Source organism: Oratosquilla oratoria, chromosome 42, assembly GCF_046742065.1.
Source record: "Oratosquilla oratoria isolate Oo_2021 chromosome 42, ASM4674206v1, whole genome shotgun sequence".
Lineage (NCBI taxonomy): Eukaryota > Metazoa > Arthropoda > Malacostraca > Stomatopoda > Squillidae > Oratosquilla > Oratosquilla oratoria.
The window spans coordinates 26,169,789-26,196,478 of record NC_134818.1 but is presented as its reverse complement, the minus strand read 5'-3'; the positions used below and the strand labels follow the sequence as shown (position 1 = coordinate 26,196,478).

Sequence of the window (26,690 nt, the reverse complement as noted above, 5' to 3'; positions counted from 1 at the left end):
CTTGTAAACAATCAAAACCAGTTTACTGCAATACTCAGAAAGTTCAATCTGAATTGTTTACAGTGTACACCAAAGTCAGGTAGTGATATCATTTAATAGATTACTCAGGGAGGAGACGCGTGAATTGAATATTTTCCATTATTCAATATGTAAAGTAATTTATTTTGGAAGTCCTGGAAACTGACATTTGCATACGTCTAAACTCAAGATTCCCATCACCTGTCAATCTCTTACACTTACCCTTAGATACACATAGATGATTTCTGTCGGTGATCGACGCAGCTAGACTGGGATCCCACTGTGACCAGGGAACTCCCTCACATTAATGGTTCAATCGATCAGCCGGTTGGCGTTGGGGCTGGTGTATCATGGTGTTGGTGGCTGGTCTGGTATTTTGGCCAACCATATATCCAGATGTTTTTTGAAGGTGTCTGTAGACACCCCTGTAATGTTTCTCAGTCTGTACGGGATGCAGTTAAACAATCTTGGCCCACTGAACGAGAAGCTGTTGCGTATTCTGGACCTGATGCTTAATGTTGATCCAGGAGTAGTCCTCACATAGCACAACCTCCCTCTTCTTTGGTGGACTGTTTCTTCAATGCAGGTATTGGGCACCCTCTTCTCTAACACCTTCCAGGTGTAGATGATGATATAGCATTCCCTGCGCCGTTGGAGAGAAAACAGCTGCAACTCCTTCAGCCTCTTCCAGTAATTCAGTTCCTGGAGCCCATGTATTTTGCTAGTGAAAGTCCTTTGGTGCCCTTCAATCTCAGTAATTTCTGATATTTTCTGGGGAGACCAAAGTTGGCAGCAGTATTCTAGGTGTGGTAGAACTAATGCTTTCCACAGGGTTAGCATACACCTTGTACTTCTTGTGTGGAAGGTACATAGGATCCACCCTGATAGATGCCTTGCTTTTAAAGGTCAGATATCAACAGATATACCATTCGCTAAAAATCATCGTATTGCTCGAAAAAGTACTTTTTAAAAGCATACAAATAAAGTTTTTACCTATTACAGAAGAATTTATTCAGAAAATTCACTTTTAATTGCGCCTCGCATACCACTTTTCCGAAGTCTAGATATTCAGAATAACAATATTGTTTGTTTGGCAACTGTGACATCACGAACGCGGAATTCCCCGAACCTTTCCCGAAGCGCACGGGCGGAATGTTTCGAATAGCAGACGACGCAGTGAAATGAAGACAAAACTGTTTTTTGCCAAATTTGATAAGATGTAGATAGTGGAATTATATAGAATACTGTCAGTATGTTTTTTTTATGTACATTAAACTGTAAATACAAAAAGTTATTGAAGTCTTGATATCTGACCTTTAAAGGTCAGATATCAAGACTTCAATAACTTTTTGTATTTACAGTTTAATTTACATAGAAAAACATACTGACAGTATTCTATATAATTCCACTATCTACATCTTATCAAATTTGGCAAAAATCAGTTTTATCTTCATTTCATTGCGTCGTCTGCTATTCAAAACATCCCGCCCGTGCGCTTCGGGAAAGGTTCGGGGAATTCCGCGTTCGTGACGTCACAGTTGCCAAACAAACAATATTGTTATTCTGAATATCTAGACTTCGGAAAAGTGGTATGCGAGGCGCAATTAAAAGTGAATTTTCTGAATAAATTCTTCTGTAATAGGTAAAAACTTTATTTGTATGCTTTTAAAAAGTACTTTTTCGATGATTTTTAGTGAATGGTATATCTGTTGATATCTGACCTTTAATGTTGTTTAATTAATGTGATGGTAGAAGGAGGCGTCACTGCTCATACTCACTCCCAGATCTTTCACTATGTCCTTAGCAATGATTTCTTGTTGGCCACATAAATGCTATTTGCATATTTTTGTTCATAGGTGCAAACGAAGATTATGTATTTACAAGTACCCAGCCAAAGTCCAATTTATCACCTAACCTAAATTAACCTGCCTTAACCCAACACAACAAAACTTAACCAACCAGAACCTTACTTAGACTTATTAAAAATTCCATAAACCCACATGAAACACATGAAACTTACTTTGTCCAATAGCTCCTAACCTAACCCAGTCTAATCTAATCTAACAATTCCCTAGAAAAATATAGATCATTGAAATGAAAATAAAGTATATTATTAGAACAGAAGATGTAATTGATCTTAATTATTATTATTATTTTTTTTTTTTTTTGCAAGTAAGATTTTTACTATACTTCAGTATTGCTATACCATACCAAATCTATCAGTATGGCTCATGTGTCTGGAATTAGGAGTCATCAATCTTCAGCCTTCTAGACTATACAAATTCCAGAAAAAAGAGAACTGTTGTATTCTTGGTTGCAGAGTCATAAGAACCAACACATACCTCAAAGCCAGCTTTGTCAATGCTACTAACCATATTGAAGTCACCCAAAATAATAAGTGTCCTGTGGCAGACACTAATCAACTGTATAGCCAAGTTTGGTATAGATTATATCCTTCTCTTTAGGTTCATATGCCTTGGTAAGTACTGTGATAAGAGAGATAAACCCCAAGGTATGATTCAACTTTAGTATAATACATTCATTAGCTAGAGTAAATCTGGTGAAGGAAGGCTGTAGTTGGTTAGGTATGCCTATAAGTATCCCTCCCCCAACCCTGAGGTGGGCCCCATTATTGTGGCCAAACCAGTAATGGATGTAATCCTTACTGTGGATATCACCAGTGCTTGACCTCCTCATCTCAGAGCCTTGATATCAATTCTGAGCCTTTTGTGCTCAGATGATATATAAGGTAGTTGTTTTTAGAAAGAATGCTCAAGGTGGCTACAAAGAGCCCATTAGTTCACCCCAGACCCCCCCAACAACCTGTATAATGGTTTTGATAGATTTGACTTGAATAAGTTAGAAGTCTATCCCTCCAGAAATACTGCTAGTATGTCTGGATGCCATATACCTATATAGTATGTTCTCACTATGACTCACCATAGAACCCAGCAAGTAGCAACTCAACATTGAGTTTATAAACCAGCAGTCCATGGGGTAATGGGAAAGATTACACACCTTGGCACTGTAGGGGACAACTGGAGACTATGCAGCATTGACCCAAGCATTAGCTGCTAAGCTCAGTGTGTGTGTGTATTTACCTAGTTGTATTTACCTAGTTGTATTTTACGGGAAGGGGAGCTATGCTCGTGGGGTCCCGTCTTCATATCTCATTTTATCTAAACTATTTTTAAATTCATGTATTGTTTTTGCACACACCACTTTCTCATCTAACTTGTTCCAACTGTCTATTACTCTGTGAGGAAAGCTGTTCTTTTTCAAATCTCTTCTATAGCTGTCTTTTTTTATTTTCTTTCCGTGTCCTCATGTATTTCTGTCATCCCATTTTATCAGATTCTCTCTATCAGTAATTTCTATGCCTTTCATGATTCTGTAAATAGCTATCAAATCTCCTCTCTCTCTTCTTTGCTCTAGTGTCTGTAGTTTAAGTTTTTGTAGTCTCTCTTCATATGATAGTTTTGAGAGTGTTGGTGCCAGTTTTGTGATTGCTCTTTGTATTCTTTCAAGTTTTTTTATACATTTTTTTGTACTTGGTGACCATATCGTTGCTGCATATTCCAATCTTGGTCTTATCAGGGTGATTAGGATTTTCCTCACCATTTCTTCATCCAGGTATGTAAATGCCACTTTGATTGTTCTTATTAAATTATAAGTTTCTCCAAAAATCTTATTTATATGTTTCTCAGGTGACATATTATTCATAACAATGACTCCCAGGTCCTTCTCATTTTCTACTTTTTTTATTCCTTCCTCTCCCAAATTATATGATCCTGTTATTCTGTTTTTGCTTTTTCCAAATTCCATTATACTACACTTTTTTGTATTGAACTCCATCTCCCACTTCCTACTCCATTCTTGTACTTTATTTAGATCTCTCTGTAGTGATTCACAATCTTCTTCAGTTTTCACTCTTTTCAGTAGTTTTGCATCATCTGCAAAGAAGCTCATATAGCTTTCAATTCCTTCATCCATATCATTAATATATATAGCAAACATTATTGGGGCCAGAACTGTTCCCTGCGGGACACCGCTTATTACTTCATTCCATTTTGAGTGCTGATCTCTTATCACTACTCTCATTTTTCTTTCTTGCAAAAAGTCTTCCATCCAATTTAGCAATTTACCTTGTATTCCTCCTTCATATTCTAATTTCTTAAGCAACTTCTTATGTGGTACTTTGTCAAAAGCTTTTTTTAGGTCTAGAAATGCACAATCAGCCCATCCATCTCTTTCTTGTATTATATCTATTAGCCTTGAATAGAAACATATTAAATTGGTGACGCATGATCGTCCTTGTCTGAATCCAAATTGCCTTGGATTTAGTACGTTGTTTTTTTCCAAGTATTTTACCCATCTACTTTTGATAATTCTTTCACAAATTTTTGCTATTGTACTTGTTAGAGAGACTGGTCTATAGTTGGTAGGTTCTTCTTTATTTCCTCCTTTATATATAGGTACTATATTTGCTTTTTTCCAATCTTCTGGAACTTTTCCTTCTTTTAAGGAACTGCTTATTATGCTATGTATTTTGTCTGCCAGTTCATTCCTGCATTCTTTCAGAATCCAGTTTGCTATTTCATCTGGCCCATGCGATTTTCTGACATCAAAATTACCCAAGTGTGTCAATATTTCATTCTTTGTTACTTCTATTTCTTCCATAGGGGGGACTTTTTCTTTCCACTCAATCTCTTCAGGTTGTATATTTTCCCTTGTAAACACTGATTTAAAATGTTTGTTCATAATTTCTGCCATTTCCATTTCCTCAGTGTATTCAACTCCTCCTTGTCTTAATTTCTCCAAGTCTTGTTTGTTTTTCAGTTTATTGTTTACAAATCTGTAGAATAGTTTTGGTTGATCTTTACACTTTTCTATAACATCTTTTTCATATTTTCTTTTTTCCTCTCTGCGCTTTTGTACATATTCATTTCTATAACCAGTATATATTTTCCATTTTTCAGGTCTTCTGTCTTTTTTCCATCTGGTCCAGGCTTTGTCTCTTTTGTCTTTTAACTCCCTACAACTTTTGTTGTACCAGCATTTTACATATTCTTTTTCTTGTTTTTGTCTTGGGACATACTTTTCAACTCCTTTTTTGTAATTTTTTGTCAAAATATTCCATTTCTCTTCCACTGTTGTTTCTTCTTTGTATATTTCTTCCCAGTTTTCTTGTTGGAAGAATTCTCTTATTTTATCAAAGTTTGTTTTTTCATACATCATTCTTCCTTTTCTATATTGTTCATTTCTTTTCATATATTTTTCTTCATTAAGTTCCAGTTCAATCAATATGTGGTCACTTTTACCTATTGGTGTTTTATATTCAATCTTGTCCACTATTCTAGGTTCAGATGTAATTATTAAGTCTAGCCTCGATGGTTCTTCTTCATTTCTATACCTAGTGTTCTCTTGTATCCATTGTGTCATTGAATGGTCAGTAATCATCTCAAGTAGAGCATTTCCCCATGAGTCATCACCACTCTTTACTGTCATTTCTTCCCAGCAGATTTCTTTGCAATTAAAGTTGCCCATCATAACTATTCTTCCTCCGTCTTCCATTATTTTAGTTAATGCTATCTTTGTGTCCTCTAACATACTTTTATATTCACTCTCCTCCCATGAGGCTGTTTTCGGAGGCACATAATTGATCACAAATTTTCTGCTCTTCTTATCTCTGTCTTCCACTTCTATCATAATCATCTCTACTGTATTCTTTCCATATATGACACGTTTCACGTTTATATCCTTCTTAGTCAGGAACATAACTCCACCCCCTTGCTTTTTCTCTCTGTTTCTAATCCAATAATTGTATGCATCATGTCCTACACTGTTGGGTGGTAGTGGGCCTTTTAATTTTGTTTCTACAATTCCCATTATGTCCGGTTCTTTTTCTGTCAAATAATCATTCAGCTCATTCAATTCTGTTATTAATCCATCTATATTTGTGTAAGACACTCTTAGTTTTCTGCCACTTCCATTGTGTTCTCTGTTTCCCTTATGTTTTTCTTTTGTATGTCGAACTTCCTTAGTTTCATGTTCACTACTCTCCAATAGAATCTCTCTTTCTCTGACTCCGTTCTGTTCTCGTTTTTTGCCTTAGCTTCTAGTCTTTTCTGCTTTTCTTCCTCTCTTTCCTCTTTATTCATTTCTCTTTTTATCCATATCTTTTTGTATTGTTCACTTGTTGCTATTTTCCCTGTTTTGGATAAGATATTCTCTGCCGTTGTTTGTGACTTGAATTTAATCTTAATTGGTCTGGTCTTGTCTGTGCTATACTTTCCGAGTCTAAATTTCTCTTCGATTTGTTTCATAATTTCTGGTTCATCTTCTTGAACTGATTCTAGTAATTGGCTTACTTTTTCATTTTCCTCTTTGATTCTTGTGGTTCTATCTGTGTTGTGTTTCTCTTCCATTCCTAATATAATTATACATTTCTTCTTGTCTGCTAAATCCCTTACTATATTCTCCTTTTGTCTCATCACTTTAATAACTGAGTCTTCAGTATGTTCTTTCAATTGCTGTTTGACTATGTCAGTGAATGAAACCTTATTTCCTTCTTGGGTTTTCTTCCAATTTTTACTTTCTTTAGCTATCGTTTCTCTGTTTTCTTTACTGATGAAATTTAACACAAGTAAATGCAAGGTTATGGACATAGATAAAGATAACAGTTAGTACAATTACAAGTTATTTGGAAATTCGTTAACAAAAGTGGATAATGAAAAGGATCTCGGCATAATTATCAGTAACAATCTTAAATCATCTAAGCAGTGTATTTCAGCCTCTTGAGAAAGCAAATAAGATTCTAGGACTGATTGCACAATCTTTTGACTTCAAAAGTCCATCTCTCATTGACAACCTATATAAATCATTAGTTCGTCCACATTTGTAATAAGCTCTTTCCGTATGGTCACCGAATCTCATTAAAGACATTGACAGATTGGAAAAAGTACAACAGCAAGCCACAAAATTAAATCCAAATATCAAAGATAAATCATACAAAAATTGACTAAAACATATGAATCTGTTTTCCTTAAAAAAGTATAGACTCAGAGGTGACTTGATACAGGTCTTTAAGATTCTAAAGGGAATTAACAACATCAAAAGTGACAAAATTTTCACACTGAATGAGAATCCGACAAGAAATAAGTCTCAAACTGTCAGGAATTAATTTGGAAATGGGTAGAAACAACTTCAACTGTGTAGTTAATGAATGGAATAAACTTCCTGCAGAGGCAATGTAGTTTGGTTCAAAGCTTTAAGATTCATTTAGATAAACACCTAAGCAAGATGCAGTAATGACTGCCATTTATTTTATATTATTTGTTATTGTCTGTTAATTATTATTTGCTTGATTTTCATTTATTATTAGTTATCTATCAATTTATTATTATTTACTATTTACCTGTTTGTTTATTATTTAACTATACCTATGCATTTATTTATTCTATTTATTATTATTTATATTATAATTCTTATTTATTCATATATTATATATTTTTTGCATCTGACCTAGTTATGGACCAAAAGGTCTCCTGTTGGCATGCTCTGCCTTTATAATCCTTTGTAATCATTTGTAACACTCCATTGGCCCTTGAGTCACTCATGAGGTTCCCCACCAAGGTTGGAGGTGTCAACAGTATAATGAGTCATGCTCCAGTATAGCTAAGTAACCCATACATTTATCCAAGTGTACACATGAAGTACCTACAACTCCTTTTTAAATTTCCAAATTATCTCCTTCATAAAGTTTTTCATTGATTTGCTCTGAAAAATGTTAAATCCTATTGTATTAATTTCTTACTTGAGTTGGGGGGAGATAGGGATGAGTGGAGAGGGGCTGTGTATTGATGATACTGTTATGCAAGAAAGGGATGGGGGGGAGTAGGGGATGCTTATATGTGAATAATATTTTGATGCAGCCCAAAGCGATTACTCCCCATTCTCTTTTTCTGCATAAGGGGAGGGAGAGGGGTGGGTGGGTCACTGATTAAGTGAAGCAGCCTTGATGTGGATGTACTGTGTCTTTCTTGCTGCAAATCTTCTGAGCCAATGCAGTGGACACGATACAAGAATGACCCATCATCCATGAGGAGCTAAGATGAGAGGGAGGAAAGGGTGGTGGAAGGGAGTGGGTATATGCCTTTGACATGGCTACCTCCCTTATAAGGGGGAAAAAGCCCTTAGTATATATGAGTAGATAGTATTAATTTTTTGTCATTTTCGTATGTTAATGCTTGATCACTTTTATACCTAATGTATCATCTGCACCAGATAACTGATAATTTTTTTATCATGTACATTCTTATTCTGCATCCTCATCTTAATATGAAAGCTTATGGGCATTTTATACATATTACACATGCACATATTACTCTGTTCAGCACTGGCATGAGAATAAGTGAGTAATCAGTTTCGTCCAGAAATCTGGTGTTGTAAGTCACTGACACTGAGAGCTGCCCAAGAAAAGCATCATATTTTACAGATACATAAAGAACATTGTTATATAAAATGTTGTTCTAATCACTTACCATATTACTTACAGTCATGTCACCTGAACCTGTGAGAGGAAGTGGTGGTAATGATATAAATGAGCATTCAACTGTTCCGGGAGGCTTTACTGGACCACATTTATCTTCAAGTGAAGATGAAAATGATATCATTGATATCAACAATGCTCCTAATGGATATATTCCTCTGCCACAACATCTTGACCAAGAGGTAAACTTGAAAAAATGGAATTTATACTCCTATCCTTGCCCAAGCTGCCCCAATTTGAGTTATAGATTGCTCTGAAGAATTGCATGAGCAAACTGCACCAGTAATTTTATTTATTTTATTTTTTCTTCCTTTCTCTTTTTCCTTTCTTTTTATGGTGGAGTAACATGTTTGGAAAATTAAGCACAGTTGGCCACATCACCACAAGTGGTAACCTGAACATAGGCATACCAATGTCACTATCTGCTGTAGTAATGATTTATCTACTGGGATGGAGAAGTTTGGTGTAGTATAGAACTTGGCGATCTGTTAAATAGTGCATGTTTTTAGTTTTAGTATACTGGGTTGCAGTGGTGGGCAGTCTGTCAGAATTGATGAAAGGTCCGTCAGTCTATCACTGATGGACTCCCTTTTCACTGGCAGACTAACAACTGACGGAAACTTTGAAACACTGAGGGAATAAGCACCGAAGGAAGCGATTTTTGGCCATCACCTGAACCGTCACTAACCCAAAAAGCAAAGACGATCTTCAGCAAATAATGTTTTGTAGCACACGTTGGTGCATTAGCTCCATCCACACTACAGAAATTTCTGTGTGACCATGCTCTATCATATCAGTAGCCTGCTGGCTTTCATAATTAAAGGTTGTCTGTCATGAGCTCTCCGCTTCTGCGGTGCAGTTTTAACTTGTTTCAAAAGTTTCAATTTGTTACAAAAGAAATTTCTGTAGTGTGGATGGGGCTTCAGTATTCCAACCCACGTGTGATCAAGTGAAGTAACATTGTTTAAATTGTTTTTCACCGCATTTCTCTCAACTTTTATAGATCATGGATAGATATCTTAGCAGAGACAGGAGCAGGAGTGTGTCTACAGATAGTGATAGACCTGATAGTAGGAAATTTCTGAATATACAAGAGTTACTGTATTTTTCGGACCATAAGGCGCAGGCAAAATCCTTAAAATCGGCCAAAATCGGGTGGTGTGCCTTATCGTGAGGTGCACCTTATGTGTGGCTTCAGTGCAAAAAAATGCCTCGGACAGTGATGTACTATTTTGACACGTTTCGTAGCTAGCCAGCCAACGGCGACAGTGCATAGGCCTAGCAAAAGTTACAACCAAGTTATAACCAAGATACATGTATCTTGACAAGAAAATTGCGAAAACTTCGACATTTTTCGAGTCCATGCCACCGCATTCATTCACGCTATCATGGCTATGACTTGATAGCGTCCACAACACAGACCGCCATTTTGCATTGGTCTAGTCTCACTCCACTCCGACTGTAGTCATTTGGGTATTTTTTTAGTTTCGACCATGGGCGCAATATAGCAATAGAAAATTAATTATTAATTTTGTAAATTAAAATGTATCAACGTAATATGCAATTTTGTGGGTGGAAATGAAAATAAAAAATACCTTGCTACAAGCAAATATGCTAATCAACGAAATCGGTAGCATAGGATTGGGACGCCATCTTGTCGTCTGTCAGTTGATGGCCTCGGAACTTCCGACAGTACCTCGCCAGGTACATTTTCTTGAAGGAATGTTATGGAGCGGAGATACATGCATTCCTTCAAGCTGCAAGAACTTTGTATACCCCGCAAGCTGAGAGAGTGGTTGAAAAGCCCACCAATGTCTCTCACGAGGACGACAACGAGGACGAGCCGGATGACATTTAATTTGCAGGTAATGATTTATTAAACACAGGTTAGGTTAGACGAATTTATCATCCTTTCATTTCTTCGACGTCGGCATCTATCATAACAAACATGGCATACCATTCGTCCAACACGACTTTGTTACTTACGAAATCTATTTTAGCACTTTTTTTGTTTTTTTTATTTCCGCTCACAAAATTGCATATTACATTGATACATTATAATTTCCAAAATTAATGATTAATTTTCTATTGCTATATTGCACCCATGGTCGAAACTAAAAATTTACCACCGTCATTTGTAATATATCTTGTGAATAGAGAATTCTGGGAATAAAACTGCTAATGTTGGTTTTATTTCCCACAATTCCCGTAACGTGTTTATGTTGTTTTTTTAGGGGTATTGGCAGGGCAGACCATCCATGGAGGTGGTCTGATTTCACTGACCAAAATAAAACAATATATCATTTATTTTTGTAATTTTGCTAAATCCCAACCGATTTTTCTCATTCAACAACGAAAATGTTCAGATCTGAATGCGCTCACATTTGCATGATTATCCGATGACGAGACCAGGTGCGCCTTATGTAAGGATGGGGAATAGCAAATTACGGGTGCACCTTATGGTCCGAAAAATACAGTACAGTATGTTTCCTCATAAATTTGCTAAACAAATTCAGCAGGAAAACCCTAGGTTATTAGGTGGTGTGTCTCTTTGCACAGTGCAATGCTGCTCCCCCCACCATCCTTGAAACATAACAACCAGCATTGCACTGAACGCACTGTAACTTCTGCATTTTCAGAGATTTCCTTCACAGAATGCCCTGCCCTAAACAGGGCCACAATAGCTGCAATCTTGTCACATTTTATTTCGTGTCCACTACCCATAGCCAGCAACACAGACACCAAACCACTGAGAATTTATGTAAAATTGAAGGCAAAGTGTGGAGCTCCAGAAACGTAATCCTCCCCCTGTCGGATCTCAAACAGCACTGAACCTGGAAACACCGTGTGCCCCGGTGGCAGCCAGCCTTGGTCTTGTTGCCAGGCCTACAAATATATATATGCCTCGTTTGGAATGTTGAGGGCAAGGGACTTCCAATTTGTGGCATAAGTATTGACCTCAGCATTATTACATCCAAACTTATGGTGGCTATGGTAAATGAATAAAATTGTGTGCTGTTACTGTAAAAAATATTTTTACTGATGGTCCTAAAATAGTGGTGATGAACTGTAATTTAGTGATGATTGAAGTGTGGTTAAAATAACGATGATGGAGTAACAGACTGGGCCAACCTGAAATAATGATGACGGACTGGAGGGCCAGCCACTGGTGAATGATGAATGATGGACCAGCAAAATTTACTGATGTGCCCACCACTGCTGGGTTGTAGCTGTACTCGTGGGGTTACATTTCTATAGCTCTATTTATCAAAATTTGGCTTAAGCCCCGTCCATATGGAGCATTTTGATGTGCAATGTATTGAAGCGACAAGTTGAAAAACGTGACTTACTACTCGTCACAGCATCATGAAAGCAGTCATGGCGTGAAGCCATTTTAAATTGCTGAGCAGTGTGTCAATGACAGTTGAAGGTAGAGGATGCACGTGCTCTCTCTCCTGCTCTGCTCTTCTATTTTCATACAATGGCACAAGCAACTTCTGCAAAGCCGTTCGAGTGGACGAAGACTATTACATTACATTTCATTGAGCTACTAAAGCAGCACCCAGCCATTTGGAATATCAAGTGCAAAGAATATAAGATGAGAAATATCAAGAGTATAAGCATCAAAATTCTAAAAGCTGACTTATCTTCTTTTGCAAAATGTAATTGCGGAATGAAGACATTACCAAAAAACTTCATACACTGAAAACACATTTTCACAGGGAAATGACTGCCATCAATACATCAAAGAAGTCTGGTGCTGACATGAAAGATATATACATTCCAAAGCTATGGTGCTTTAATGATTTACTTTTCCTTGCTGAGGGAGAAATCATACATGCCTCAACTTCTAGTTTAGATGTAGAAACTACTGAAAACCTTCAACAATTAAGTTGATAATTCATATGTGTATACATAAGCATGACCATAATTTATATACTAAACATGTATATGCCAAACAAATTATTATTTCTCTCTCTCTCTTTCTCCTCTCTCTCCTCTCTCTCCTCTCTTTCCTCTCTTTCCCTCTCCCTCTCTCCCTCTCCATCTCTCTCTCTCTCTCTCTCTCTCTCTCTCTCTCATTCTCTCTTGGGGGGGGGCATGTATGTGCATCCACTTAAACACTCAACAAGTAAGTTCATAATTTTATTATAAGTACATTAGCATAAATCAGATTTATATACAAATTAAAATATCCCTATGAAATATTTTAATCTCTCTCTCTCTCTCTCTCTCTCTCTCTCTCTCTCTCTCTCTCTCTCTCTCTCTCTCTCTCTCTCTCTCTCTCTCTCTCATATATTCAACACATACATTGATACCAAGGAACAGTTCCTTCCTCATTGAAGTAGTCCATAAACTCTTTCCTGATGTCTTTTGCCTTATTTGTAGGATGTCTCTGTACTCGATCCAAAGGCAGAAGCTGCCTGTTATCATGCCATGCCCCTGGTGTTACTACTCCATCATCAATATTCTCATTGTCAAAGCTACCCACAGGTGTATAGGTTGATGTGTGTTCCCAGTGCAAGAAATTGTGCAGGGCCATGCAAGCAAGAACGATTTTCTCCAACTTTTGAGGGGACAAATTTATTGCACTTAGAACACAAAATTTATTTGGCATAATGCCAAATGCGTTTTCAACAACTCGATCACCAACGAAGATGTATGGCAATATTCTGTGGCTGTCACTCAGCTGCTCATCTGAAGGAAGCCCTATTGTTCCTTCTTGTAGGCGTGCACACAGGCTTGAGTTTGCCCACACCACCACCATCTGAAACTCTCCCATTTGTTCCTACATCTACATAGATTCACCTTGGTCTGTGGATCACGTGTTGGAATTGTGATCAACAGCTATTTCCCTCACGGAAGAGAGCTCAGAGCTCGTATGACCGATCTATGGGTAATGCTTTGACCTTACATGCACACACCCCCAACTCCCCGCCCACGAGAGTTGGAGTAAAGACTTGAAGCGCAGCGATACTGAAATTATTTTCAGCCCTGGGCAGGATTCAAACCCGGACCGCCGTAGTGACAGTTTGGGACTCTACCAACCGCGCCACCGAGTCGTATATAGAGGAACTCGTAATTTGCATTCACTACAGCCATAAGAACTATACTGTGCAAACCCTTGTAGTTGAAGTAGTAGGAACCACTCTCTTCTGGAGGCTGTATTGTGATGTGTTTCCCATCTACCACTCCAACACAGTGCGGGAAATTCCATTTTTTGAAGCATTTCGCCACTGCCTTCCACTCATCAGGAGTTGTTGGCATCTGTAAAGAAAATGTAAGAAAAATAAACTTCATTCTTTCCTTGTACATGTAGGTAAATTTTTAATACATATACCAAAGGCTTTTCCCCCCTTACAAGGAAGGTAGCCAAAAAGAAAAAGGCATAAAAACCATTCCCACCCATTCCATCCCTAATGCACTCCACTCCCCCCCCCTCCCTCTTATCATGGCACCTCCTGGATGACAGGTCATTCCTGCATCTTGTCCACTGCCCTGGGTCAGAGGCAGTGTCGCAAGACACCGCACATCCACAGCAAGGCCACTTCATTAATGTGGCATGGAAATGTAGCAGGAAAGGGTGGAGTGGAGGTGGAGGTAGAATTTAGATTGAGAGAAGTGAGTAAATGCCTTGGTGGATTAAAAAGTGTAATGAGGAATAGACATTTGGGAATGGATGCTAAGAGAAGATTGTATTGAGGAGTGATTGTGCCAACAGCACTGTATGGGGTAGAAACATGGAACATAAGAGAGAAGGAGTTTGAATGTGTTTGAGATTAGGTGTCTGAGAAGTATGATAGGGGTTAATAGTCTGGATAGAGTGAAAAAGGAGGAGGTGAGGAGGAGAACGGGTGGTAAGGGAGTTGGGAGATAGGGTGGATGAAAGAGTATTGGGATGGTTTGGACACATGGAAAGAATGAGTGAAGAAAGACCAGTAAAAGAGGTATGGAAGGCAGATGTGGAGGGAGTCAACATAAGGGGGCAACCTAGGATGAGATGGATGGATGGGATGAAAGGGGCTTTGGGGAAGAAGGGAATGTCTGTTGAGGGAGGACGAGAGGGGACAGAAGAGGGGGTGAATGGAGAATGGTTGTATATGGATGATATTGTGATGCATGAGGTGGAATGGGTGGGGGGATGTGGGGTGAGGTAGCATTTGTGAGAAAAATTTGATGTAGCCCGAAGGGATTTCCCCCTGTCTTCTCCTTTTATGCATGAGGGGACAGAGAGGGGGGGTTGCCGATTTAATGAAATTTTTAATAACCTTGATAGAAACAAATAAAATAAAATCCCACAGATAGGTGAATTGGCAACTCTGCCAAGGAATGAGGAGACCAACGATGACTCATCATTGGACACCCCATCACCCCACTCTGCCATCACCTGCACCCAGCTTGACATCTACATCTTCAGTTAACCCCTCACTGTTGTCTTCACACTTCTCTGCATGTAGTTCAAGTGGGACTTCAAAGAAGAGGAAGGCAATTGACCAAACTGATAAAGTTTTGGAAATTGCTCTAAGTAAACTCTCATCCCTTCCCAGTCATGTGGATGTAGATCCATATCTAGACAGCGTAGCAAAGTTAGCACATAATGGACTTAAGAATATGAGTGAAGACCAGCGGAAATTAGCCAAAAAGCTAATATTCAATGCTTTAAGCATGGGTGACATGGGAGATCTTACTAGGGAACATCAGATATAGCGAGTCGAAGGTTCGGACAAATTCATGGCATGAAAAGGTATATAATTAGGTTACAGCATATTGCCATACAAAGCACAATTTTACATAGCTATTATGAATATTTTTTTATTGTTCATGTGATATGTAAAAATAATAAAGAAATGAAAACTATCACTGTACTTTGTATCTATCCTATGAAACTCACCATAAGATAATCCTCCCTTAGGACATCATAGATGGCTGCACAGGTTTCAGGGATGATCAGACTGAGGCTCTGTTTTGAAATTCTAGTGGAATACTGGAGACTTGTGTAGGATCCTCCAGCGGCAAGGAAGTGAAATGTTGCTTCAAGACGAGCACTAGGTGGTATGCTGTGTCGGATGCTGGTGTCCTGCTTGCTAATATATGGATGTATCTTTTTCAGCAATTCATGAAATGCATGGAATGGCATTCACATATGATTTTCAAAGTCTGTCTGATTTTCTGCCTATAGCTCTAAAAAGATTTTATTAAAGTTCCCTCACAGAGGCAGCTGAGAAAGCCACTGTTTGCACCACAAAGTCCGACGTTTCTTTTTCAAAAGTTTTTTTTTAGCTGCACACACAGCAACTATACTCCACAGTACAGTTTCTTGGCAGAGTAGAGCATCGGCAGACATCCTCCTCCTGTGAAAGCCAAATGATGACTGAGATCTGGTTGCTCACGCAAGGGTGAGATTGCAGTGATGCAGCCCGTCTGGACACTAGTGTCAGTTTTCAACACCACTACTGCATCAAGTCGCTGATGCGTGATGCTCTGTGTGGACGGGGCTTTAGATTCATTGATATTGTTGGTCTGGATTATATCTTCCCCTAACTTATTCATCATGGAACTGATGTCAGATTACTGTGCAGGTCTCCACACCTCATAGTATGACTTTTTACAGGAAAGTGAAGAAGAAAATGGGATGGACTATTCTTCATTGTCAAGTATCATGGCAGCGTACAATACTCATGGTCCAAATGTTATTGAAACAACTGAAGATGAAGCCAATGGGAACCAAAATGAAACAAGTGAAACAGCTACATCAGAAATGTTAACAGAAAATACATCTTCAACTATTCATGGACTTGTCCATCAGGTAATCAACATATGTATATTTTTTCTTAAATGCAAATTTCTTGTTCTTGGAAGCCTCACATTTTTAATGTCTCCAAATGTTTTCATTTGGGTGAGGTAAACTTCTCACATTCATAGTTAAAAACCTATTACAGTCTTGCTACCATGTACATCTGTGTTTCTCCTGATGATATATCATCAGGGTTTCTCCTGATATTTTTTTTCCAGCTGACTCTTCTACAAAGAAAGAATTGTCTCAACTGACCCTTTCGTTGATGTATACACCCCATAACCTTTTATTTTTTATTCTGATGACTGGGACCAACAACAGGTACCTGCAAATGATGGTCTTTTGAAATGTCAGTGAAAATTGTGCACCTGCCAACATTGTTCAAAACAGGTCAAAACCCTCACCTTCATCCGAAGGTGGAGCTCCAAGGGGGCTGACACTTGGTCTCTTGATGGCACTCAAACGTCCATCAACTTTGACTGTATTTCTTCCACTCTTTTACATAAGGGGATGAGTGTGTAGAGAAGGTTGTATGAAGGAGTGGTTGTGCCCACAGCACTGTTGGAAGCAGACTTCAAGTGTAAGGGAGACAAAAAGGAAATCCAAGTATTTTTTTTAGATAAAAATGCGAAAAACACAAGTGTTACAAGAATGAATGGGATGAGCATTGTGGAGGTGGAGTAGAGAACAACAATTGAAAGGGAGCAGAGTGCTGAGATAGTTTGAGCATATGAAAAAATAAATGAGAAACGACTAGCAAAGAGTGAAGAAAGCAGAAGTGGATGGAGTGAATGTAAGACCAGGAACAAGGTTGAAGGTGGATTTGGTTGCACATAGAATGTCTGTTGAATAGGGTAGAGAGAGTGCAAATGATGAGTAAATGGAGAACAATTTGAAATTGATGAAAGGATTGTATGACCTGAAAGGATGTTTTCATGTGTTTTATAAAGTATGTTGAGTAAATGATAGTCATCATATGGTAAAGTTCTTGGGGTTAATCAGCTCCAGCTGTTGGGCCTTGCATGGAAGAGCTGTGCCTTGCTGCACTGTAGATTAGTAGCAATAGTGAATATGAAAATGTAAGAATTAATGTTAAAACTTTCTAGTATTTGATACATTTTATTACAACAATGAAATATTTTATCATGGCTCTTGCTATGTAATAACCAAATTCCTCAGTTTTATCTGGTAGAAATTGTACAGATTTGTTAAACTAGACTTGTTACTATATAAATTTGGGGTATTGGCTGAATGTTGTTATGGCAAAGTAGCATGCAATTGACACTTTAGGGTCTATATGGGGCACCCCTACAGACCAGCCACACATCATTTGTGATAGAGGAGGACTCTGCTCACAGAGAAATGATAAAACTTTTATTAAACTGCTACTGTCCCCCAACCCCTTGTTGCTATCCTGTACCATTTCTCTGTATTTCATTTCCTTGTTTTGCCTACCCTGTGGTGGGGGGAAAAAATGCTGCCACCAAGTATTCCCACTTGGATCATAAGAGGCAAGAAAAATGGGACGGGGATTGGGACCAGGCATCCTTCTCCCTGTAGCCCCACAGGGGACATTCCTAAAAAAAGTAAAGGCATAAGAGGGTCTAGGAGTTTTCCAACCAGCACCCTAAGGTTTAGGTCTTTTAATGTGCGTAGATGTGGTACATATGAGAGTAAAAGGGGATAGATAGGTAGTATGTTTGTGAGAAGAAAGATGGATGTGTTGGCTTTGAGTGAAACTAAGTTGAGAGGGAAGGGCGAGTGTGAGTTTAGGAGTGTAGTTGGGAGGTTCTCAGGAGTGAAGAGAGGGCGAGGGAGAGAAGGGGTGGCTATACTAGTAAGTGAAGAGATAGGTAAATGTGTAGTGAAGTGGAAGGAGGTTTCTTCAAGGTTAATGTGGATAAAGGTGAAACTGGGAAAGGAGATGTGGGTTTTTGTAAGTGCATATGGGCCTGGTAGTGAGAAGAGTGTAGAAGAAAGGGAGGCTTTTTGGATAGATTTAAATGAGTGCACAGAGGGATTAGGGAGGAATGTCAGTGTAGTAGTATTGGGAGACCTTAATGCTAGGGTAGGAAATGAACCAATGGACAGAGTGGTTGAGAAATGTGGAGTTCCAGGAAAGAATCGTAGTGGAGAGTTGATGGTGGAGATGTGTCTAGAAAGAGAGTTGATGATAGCAAATACAGTGTTTCGGAAGAAAGTCAAGCATAAGTACACATGGGAGAGGGTGATGGATGGAAGGGTGGTAGATAGAGCGTTAATGGACTATGTAGTGGTAGTTAGGAGTATAATAGGAAGAGTTAAGGATGTACATGTGCTAAAGGGAGAGAGGGGAATATCAGATCATTTTTTGGTGGAAGGTAAGTTGAGAGTGGAGGATAGATGGAGAAAGAGGAAAAAGACAAAAGGTAGGGAGGTGCTTAGAGTGAACTCATTAGATAAAAAGGAGGAGGAGTACAAGAAGCTGAGAGAGGAGAGGGAGGTAGTGAAGGATAGAGTAGAGCTAGGAGTGGAGGAGGAATGGGGATTGTTTAAGGAGGGAGTCACAAAGAGTGCAAAGATGGTGTGTGGAACAAGAAGGATGGGAGGAAATAGAAGGAAGGGTGGTGAATGGTGGGATAAGGAAACAAAGAAGGTTGTAGAAGAGAAGATGCGAGCTTTCACAGATTGGTTACAAAATAGGATGAGGGAGTCATATGAGAGGTACAAAGAAAAGAGAAGAGACATAAAGCACAAGTTAAAGGAGGCAAAGAGGAGAGCAGATGTGAAATGGGGTAAGAGTATGGCAGAAAAGGTAAAAGGTACAGATGGAGAGGTGATAATGGAAGAAAAGGCAGTAAGGGGAAGATGGGCAGAGTATTTTAGGGAGTTGCTTAATGTGAAGGAGGATAGGGAAGGAAAGATAGTTGCAGTGGGAAGTGCTAAGAAAATGACCGTGATGAGTGAGGAAAATGGAGGAAAAATAAGGAAGGATGAGGTGAAGGCAGTTGTTAACAGGATGAGAGCAGGTAAGGCACCTGGTCAGGATGGATGCTATGCAGAATGTCTTAAAAAAGGAGGTACAGTGATGGTGGACTGGCTGGTTAGGTTATTTAATGTTTGCTGGAGAGTGCTGGAGGACTGCCTGTATAGCTCCACTTTACAAGGGAAAAGGGGACAATTGTGAATGTCATAGTTTGAGAGGGATTAGCTTGCTAAGTGTAGTTTGGAAGGCTTATGGAAGAATCTTGATTGAGAGGATTAGGAGAGGAACAGAGGGAGTAATTGGTGAGGAACAGTGGATTTAGGACAGGTAGAGGTTGTGTAGATCAGATTTTTTTTATAAGACAGATATGTGAGAAAGCTATAGGAAAAGGTAAGGATGTTTTTTGGGCTTTTATGGATCTGGAAAAGGCTTCTTACAGGGTAGACAGGAAGGCACTGTGGGAGGTTTTGCAGATATATGGGACAGGAGGAAAGCTTCTCGGAGCAGTCAAGAGTTTTTATGAGAGTAGTAGAGCATGTGTCAGGATTAGAAATGGAGAGTGAGTGGCTGGAGGTAAAGGTGGGACTTCGTCAGGGATGTGTTATGTTGCCCTGGCTGTTCAACATATACATGGATGGGGTGGTGCGAGAGGTAAATGCAAGGGTGGTGGGTCAGGGATTGGTGATGTTTAAAGAAAATGGAGAAAAGTGGGAGGTGAGCCAGCTGTTGTTTGTGGACAACACTGCGCTTGTAGCAGGATCAGATGAGGGATTGAGGAAGTTGGTGACGAGTTTGGGAGAGTGTGTGAAAGAAGAAAGTTGAAAATAAATGTGGCTAAAAGTAAGGTGATGAGATGTACAATAGGTGAAAGTGGCAGCAGACTGGAAGTGAGCATTAAGGGAAGTGGATAGTTTTAGGTACTTGGGTACGAATGTGGCAGGAAAGGGTGGAGTGGAGGTGGAGGTAGAATGTAGATTGAGAGAAACAAGTAAATGCCTTAGTGGATTAAAAAGTGTAATGAGGAATAGACATTTGGGAATGGATGCTAAGAGGAGATTGTATGAAGGAGTGATTGTACCAACAGCACTGTATGGGGCAGAAACATGGAACATAATAGAGGAAGAGAGGAGTTTGAGATGAGGTGTCTAAGAAGTATGATGGTTACTAGGCTGGGTAGAGTGAAAAATGAGGTGAGGAGGAGAACAGGGGTAGTAAGGGAGTTGGGAGATAGGGTGTATGAAGGAGTATTGGGATGGTTTGAACACATGGAAAGAATGGGTGAAGAAAGACTAGTAAAAGAGGTATGGAAGGCAGATGTGGAAGGAGTGAACATGAGGGGGCAACCTAGGATGAGATGGATGGATGGGGTGAAAGGGGGTTTGGGGAAGAGGGGAATGTCTGTTGAAGAATGACAGGAGAGGACAGAAGACAGGTGGTAATGGAGAATGGTTGTATATGGATGATGTTGTGATGCATGAGGTGAAATGGGTGGGGGAATGGGGTAGTATGTGCGAGAAAAATTTGATGCAGCCCAAAGGGATTTCTCCCAGTCTTCTTTTCTGCATGAGGGGATGGAGGGGGGGGGGGTCGCCGATTTAATGAAGCAGCCTTGCTGTGTCTTGCGACACTGCCTCAGACCCAGGGCATTTGACAAGATGCAGGGATGACCCGTCATCCAGGAGGTGCCAAGATAAGAGGGAGAGGAGTGGAGTGTATTAGGGATGGAATGGGTGGGAATGGTTTTCTGCCTTTTTCTTTTTGGCTACCTCCCTTGTAAGGGGTAAAAAGCCTTTGGTCTATGTATGTATAAAAGATTATTTTTCAGAAAAAGTAGAAAAAAGGGCAAAACAATAAAACACATTGTCAAACTAAGGTAATTTATTATTTATATATATATATATGTATGTATGTACAAGTGACCAAAATGACTAGAAATGACAATATCATGATTTCCATAGATGGAAATAAGATGGTTACAGTTACTGTATTCACAAGACTTTCAGAAATACCTGTGGGGCAGCTTGAAGAGTTGACAAAATGCTGGGAGAATAAATTTTTACTAGTCAGTACATGCATGTGCCCATACAATTTAAAGGAAAATGTGTTGTTACTTGATTCATCGTAAGGGTGTAATGCACAAACACTTCATTTTCAAAACCATGACATTTAACCACTTCAGTACAATGACGCCTACATAGGCACCATGAGGCACGAGTGGGTACACAAGAATCCCAGTGTCGGAGTCTTGATTATATATTTTTTTTGTAGTTCTATGTTTATTATTACTCAGAGTAAAAGAGAAAAAAAAAAAAATACAGCAGTGACTTTATATTTTATAATGCAAGTAGTGTGATGAATCATACATATGGCAGCCAATGCTGTGCACGAGAATTTGACTCGTACTGAAGTGGTTAATAATGTGTATACAGCAGAACTTCTGTCTTCAACCAGTCTGTTATAGAAAACTGTTCTAGAACAGATTTGGTTAAGGGCTGAAAAGGTTTATTGATCTACTGGGTACACCTTAATCAGGGTGATATTTTCCACAAAACTCTAAATTTCACCCCTTGGCTGTGTTCGGGTTGACTACTGGAGCAAAAACTAAAAAGTTTTGGTCGAGAACCAATGTGTTCGACTTGCAAGATATTCAAGAACAGGTTCTACTGTATATATATTTTTTCAGCAAGGAAATTTTCATATTTTCAGTTTTTAGGCATTCAGGAGCAAAAAGGAAGGTAGGTAAAGTGAGGCCACTGTAAATGAGCCGGTTTGTGAAGCATTAGCAACTGGTTCACTGTTCAAATACACTGTACCATAAACTCCCAATTATGTTCTTATACATGTTCAATTTTCCTTTTTCACTTCTTCAGCCATCCACATAAAACCCTCTTACAATTTCATAGGCACTTCTCTTTTACATTAACATAAAATAAGTGTGTGATCAAACTACTCAAGACTCCCATAACTGCATACTAATATACCCATCACAGAATAGATTAAATATGCTAAAAATAGTTGCAGGTATTCACCTCCCACCCCCAACCCAGATATACAAATGGAGTTATCATCTAGAAAACCCCAACATGTGTGTAACATAAATTGGGAGTCTTTAAGCATGGATTTCATAAAGATATATTCCTGGTCTATTAGTCATAAACATCTGTTGAAGAAAAAAAACTACTGTATCCTACAAAGATGCAATAATTAGAGGACACTCCCCACATTAATAAAAACAAATCCAGTTATCATCACATGTTTCCTTTAAGCTCACAAATGGCACATATCACAGCATTCAAAAAGTAACATAGTAATATGAGCAAGGTAAGGTGCAGTCACAGTAGAACAGCGCAAAATGAAACTGTGCAAATTGACCACCAGGAACTGTGTAGGTTGTTAGGTTGTGCATTTGCTGGAAAAGCAGTTTCAAGTCTGTTGCAGCTTGATAAGGGAAAAGAAAGATGTGTTTCTATAATATGCTTAAATTCCATGTATACAGGTTCAGCTTCTTATTGGCTGTTATCACGGAAGTTGATGAATGTAAAGCATGAAAGGATATTTAAATAACTTTACTGCAGGTTTCTATGGATTGCATATGATATTGGGGGATATCTTTAAGCAAGTTATTCTGCTTCTACTCTAACATTCTCTCAAACACAGATGATGCAAAACTACTAAAGAAAGTAAGTACAGAGGAAGACTGTGAATCACTACAAAAAGACCTGGATAAAATCTGGGAATGGAGTCAAAAGTGGGAAGTGAACTTCAACATCAACAAATGTAGTATAATGGAGTTTGGAAAAAGTAAAAATAGAATATCAGGGCAATATAATATTAGTACAAAGGAAATAAAAAAAAAGATAGCTTGGAAAGGGACCTAGGAGTAATTATCAGCAAAGACATGTCACTAGACAAGTATATCAATGAATAGTCAGAGAAACCTTCAATTTACTAAGATCAATGAAAGTGGCCTTTAACTACTTGGACGAGGAAATGGTAAAGAAAATATTAGTCACACTGATAACACCAAGATTGGAGTACGCTGCAATACTATGGACACCCAGTACAAAAAAGGAATATAAAGAAATTAGAAAGAATCCAAAGAGCAACAACAAAGATGGCACCAACACAATTGACATATGAACAAAGATTGTCCAAACTAGAACTACCAACCCTGGAATAAAGAAGAGGAAGAAGAGATCTACTGGCCATTTACAGAATTATGAAAGGGATGGAAGTCCTCAACAGAGAAGATTAATTAAAGTGGAATAAGAGAAAAACAAGAGGACATGAAAAGAAACTCAAAAAAAGGATAGTTATAGAAGAGATCTGAAAAAGAATAGTTTCCCACACAGAGTGGTAGATATCTGGAACAAACTAGATGAAGCAAGTGTATGCAAAAACTATACAAGAATTTAAGAACAAACTAGATGCTGAAAGATACAAAGACAGGTCACTACAAGCATAGCTCTCTTCCCGTATAATACAACTAGGTAAATACACACACACAATCTACAGAATTATGAAAGGGATGGAGATCCTCGATAGATATGATTTACTAGTGGGATAAAAGATAAACAAGAGGACATGAAAAACTTTAAAAGGATAGTTATAGAAGAGATCTTAAAAAGAATAGTTTCTCACACAGGGTGGTGGATATCTGGAATAAATTGGATGAGGAAACAGTGAGTGTAAAAACTATACAAGAATTTAAGAACAAACTTGATGATGAAAGATACAGACAGGTCACTACGAGCATAGCTCTCTTCCCGTAAAATACAACTAGGTAAATACACACTCTCACTCACTCAAGCCGAGCAATACACAAATTCAAATCTAAATATGATAATTGGAGAATAAGAGACATGATTCCATGAGCATTACTCATTTCCTTAAAAAAAAGCACATGTGCATATGTTGCTACAACAAACTTTCAGACACTTCTTTGCCAGAGTAGCTCTCCTTGTTTCACATGAAGCTGGAGTTCTCATGAGATAAATAATTGAACTATTCATGTGTGATGTTGATTACAAGAGAGTGCCAGAAACATGTCTTTTCAGTATATTCATATCACCTTTTCTCCCTGCTCCCCTTGAGCCATATAGTCTGATGTCAATTTCATACACCCACACCACATACTATATATACACACTTATGTATATGTACAGACATTGGGACAAATTATGGGAAAGGTGGAGGGGGAAACACAGGTCTTTATCTGAATATAGAGTTTATTCCAGACCGGTTTCACTTACAATAGCTTCTGAACAAGCTATTGCAAGTGAAACTGGTCAGGAATAAACTCGATATTCAGATAAAGACCTGTGTTTCCCCCCCACACTTATGTATATTCTTTTTTGGTTTCCTAAAAAGGGAAGAGGATCTATAAGTGAAAGAATTATAAATCTTGCAAGGAATGAGGTACTCCATGTACTAGTACTGCATAATATGGGTGGAAGAAATATGTTGCTAAATATATGCATATCTGCACTTTATCACAAGTAAACACAAATAGTTTTGTGAATTAACAGTCCTCAAATTTTTCTTATAGTAAACTGATATGGCACCCTATGATAAACGGACATGGTACCTTCTACACCATTGGGAGGAAAGAGGAAACAAACTTTGAAGTACAGTACTTGATAACAACAGTCTACATATAATCCAGCCCCAACATAAAAGCTTTTCAATCTTCTCATATGAAAATAAATTAAATTAAGCAAAATATACACACACTAATGTAGTTCTTTTTACATATTTACACCTGAACAGGGACCAAGGAGAAATACTTTCAAGTGGTGGTCCTGTGAAAATGTTAGGAGAATCATTTCCCATTATCCATTTCTAAAATCTGTAAACAAGTTTATCGCCACTGGGAGGTAGAGCCCCAGGGGGCTGACATTAAATTTTTGGACCAGAACCAAGATCATTTTCTATCAACTTTGTATTTCTTTAAACTTTTCACATAAGGGAAGCCAAAGACTAGTGACTGGTCATTCCCACCCTACTACTACAAGCCAGTGACACAGAAATAGTCCCACGTTAATGTAACACAGACAACAGTCTGTTTCTTCTAGGAGAGATATATGGGAGGGCCTGAGGACCATTACCATCCACTGTGGGGGCTGTGGGTTTCCAGTCGGTGAAACTCAAGGCAACAATGATTATTATTAAGCCTTAAACCTTATTTTATATTTGAGAATATTCTAATGCAACTTCTTATTTCTAACATTAGGACCAGGTCCAGCATGATGAAGAGCAAGATAGAGAGCAAGCAACAATTTGGAATACACCTCAGGCCAGCTCAAGTGCTTTGTCCCTTGACAATGGGAAAGTAGAAGAAATAAAGTCACTTATGGCTAATTTTACCCTCCCTGCCTCTTCAATTCCTCCATGGGCAAGAGAAATGTCTGAAGATGACTGGAAGCATCATCTTAACACTAAGATTAATAATAACAGGTTGAAGAAAGATGACTCTACAGAAAGATAGACGTCAAACGTAAGCCATCTCATGCATGAATATAATGTACATTTAGTGATTAAGTATAGAAAAACAAATCTTAAGCTTAAGAGAACCCTTGTACTTCCTATACCTTTTATGTATTACTTCTGGATGTGTTTAATGTACATATGTACTCGCCCATGTTAGGATTTCATATATAATGTTTAGTGCTTGAGCATTGCAGTGTGACATAACAGGGTAGCTGCACTACAAATGTTATACAGGGATTTATACAGTATGTAGATGACAGCCTAACTTCATATTAAATATTTTCGTCTTTACTATAGACTCTATAGGCTTGCAGTCTACACTAATGAAAAATTTCTTTAAATCAGTTGATAGTGACCCAAGTCTTGTTTTCTTCTATTGAAAGAAAACATTTATCTAGTCTGCAATTTTTACCATCCTTAAGAGCAAATAGCATTTACAAGATTGTCAAACTACATTCCAAGCCACTCTTACTTTGTATATATATTAAATGTTGCTAAATATTAATGTTTAACTGTAACAGACTTTGGTAATATTTTTAAAGATGTATTATCATATGCTCATATCATGTACTGAAAAAGATATAACGGGTTAGTAATTCTGAATTATCAACCTCTGTATAAATACCTATCTGGTTAACTAGCAACATCATTTATATTTTCAATAAAAGTATATAGCAGTTTCCTCTACTGTATAACTGTTTCAATAAAAAATGCTAAACCAAAGAAGCACACAGACAGGTCATTTTATTTTTTCTGCATTACTCATTACTTTGGCAGGTTTGCTAATTTTCACACAAAAATTCTTAAAAGCAAACTCCATATAAATCATATATAATTTAAAAATATATTGTTATGCTAGGATACTTTCAGCA

General features: G+C 38.2%; 1 protein-coding gene and 1 pseudogene across 1 annotated transcript; both read left to right on the top strand.

The window, feature by feature from the left end:
• Window positions 1-26,533, top strand: LOC143021497 (uncharacterized). Its single transcript, XM_076179052.1, has 4 exons — window positions 1-79; window positions 8,576-8,751; window positions 16,182-16,376; window positions 25,562-26,533. Exons 2-4 carry the CDS (start codon window positions 8,578-8,580, stop codon window positions 25,814-25,816), a joined length of 624 nt encoding a protein of 207 aa, XP_076035167.1. The 5' UTR covers window positions 1-79; window positions 8,576-8,577; the 3' UTR covers window positions 25,817-26,533.
• LOC143021498 (uncharacterized) lies at window positions 8,759-15,310 on the top strand (annotated as a pseudogene).
• Window positions 26,534-26,690: the final 157 nt, after the last annotated feature.

What these genes read in the sequence shown, in the direction of transcription:
- LOC143021497 (XM_076179052.1), top strand. Translation starts at nt 8,578, where the DNA reads ATGTCACCTGAACCTGTGAGAGGAAGTGGTGGTAATGATATAAATGAG. An exon ending in CACAACATCTTGACCAAGAG is followed by an intron (nt 8,752 to 16,181) that starts GTAAACTTGAAA and finishes GACTTTTTACAG; the next exon opens with GAAAGTGAAGAAGAAAATGG. An exon ending in TTCATGGACTTGTCCATCAG is followed by an intron (nt 16,377 to 25,561) that starts GTAATCAACATA and finishes TTCTAACATTAG; the next exon opens with GACCAGGTCCAGCATGATGA.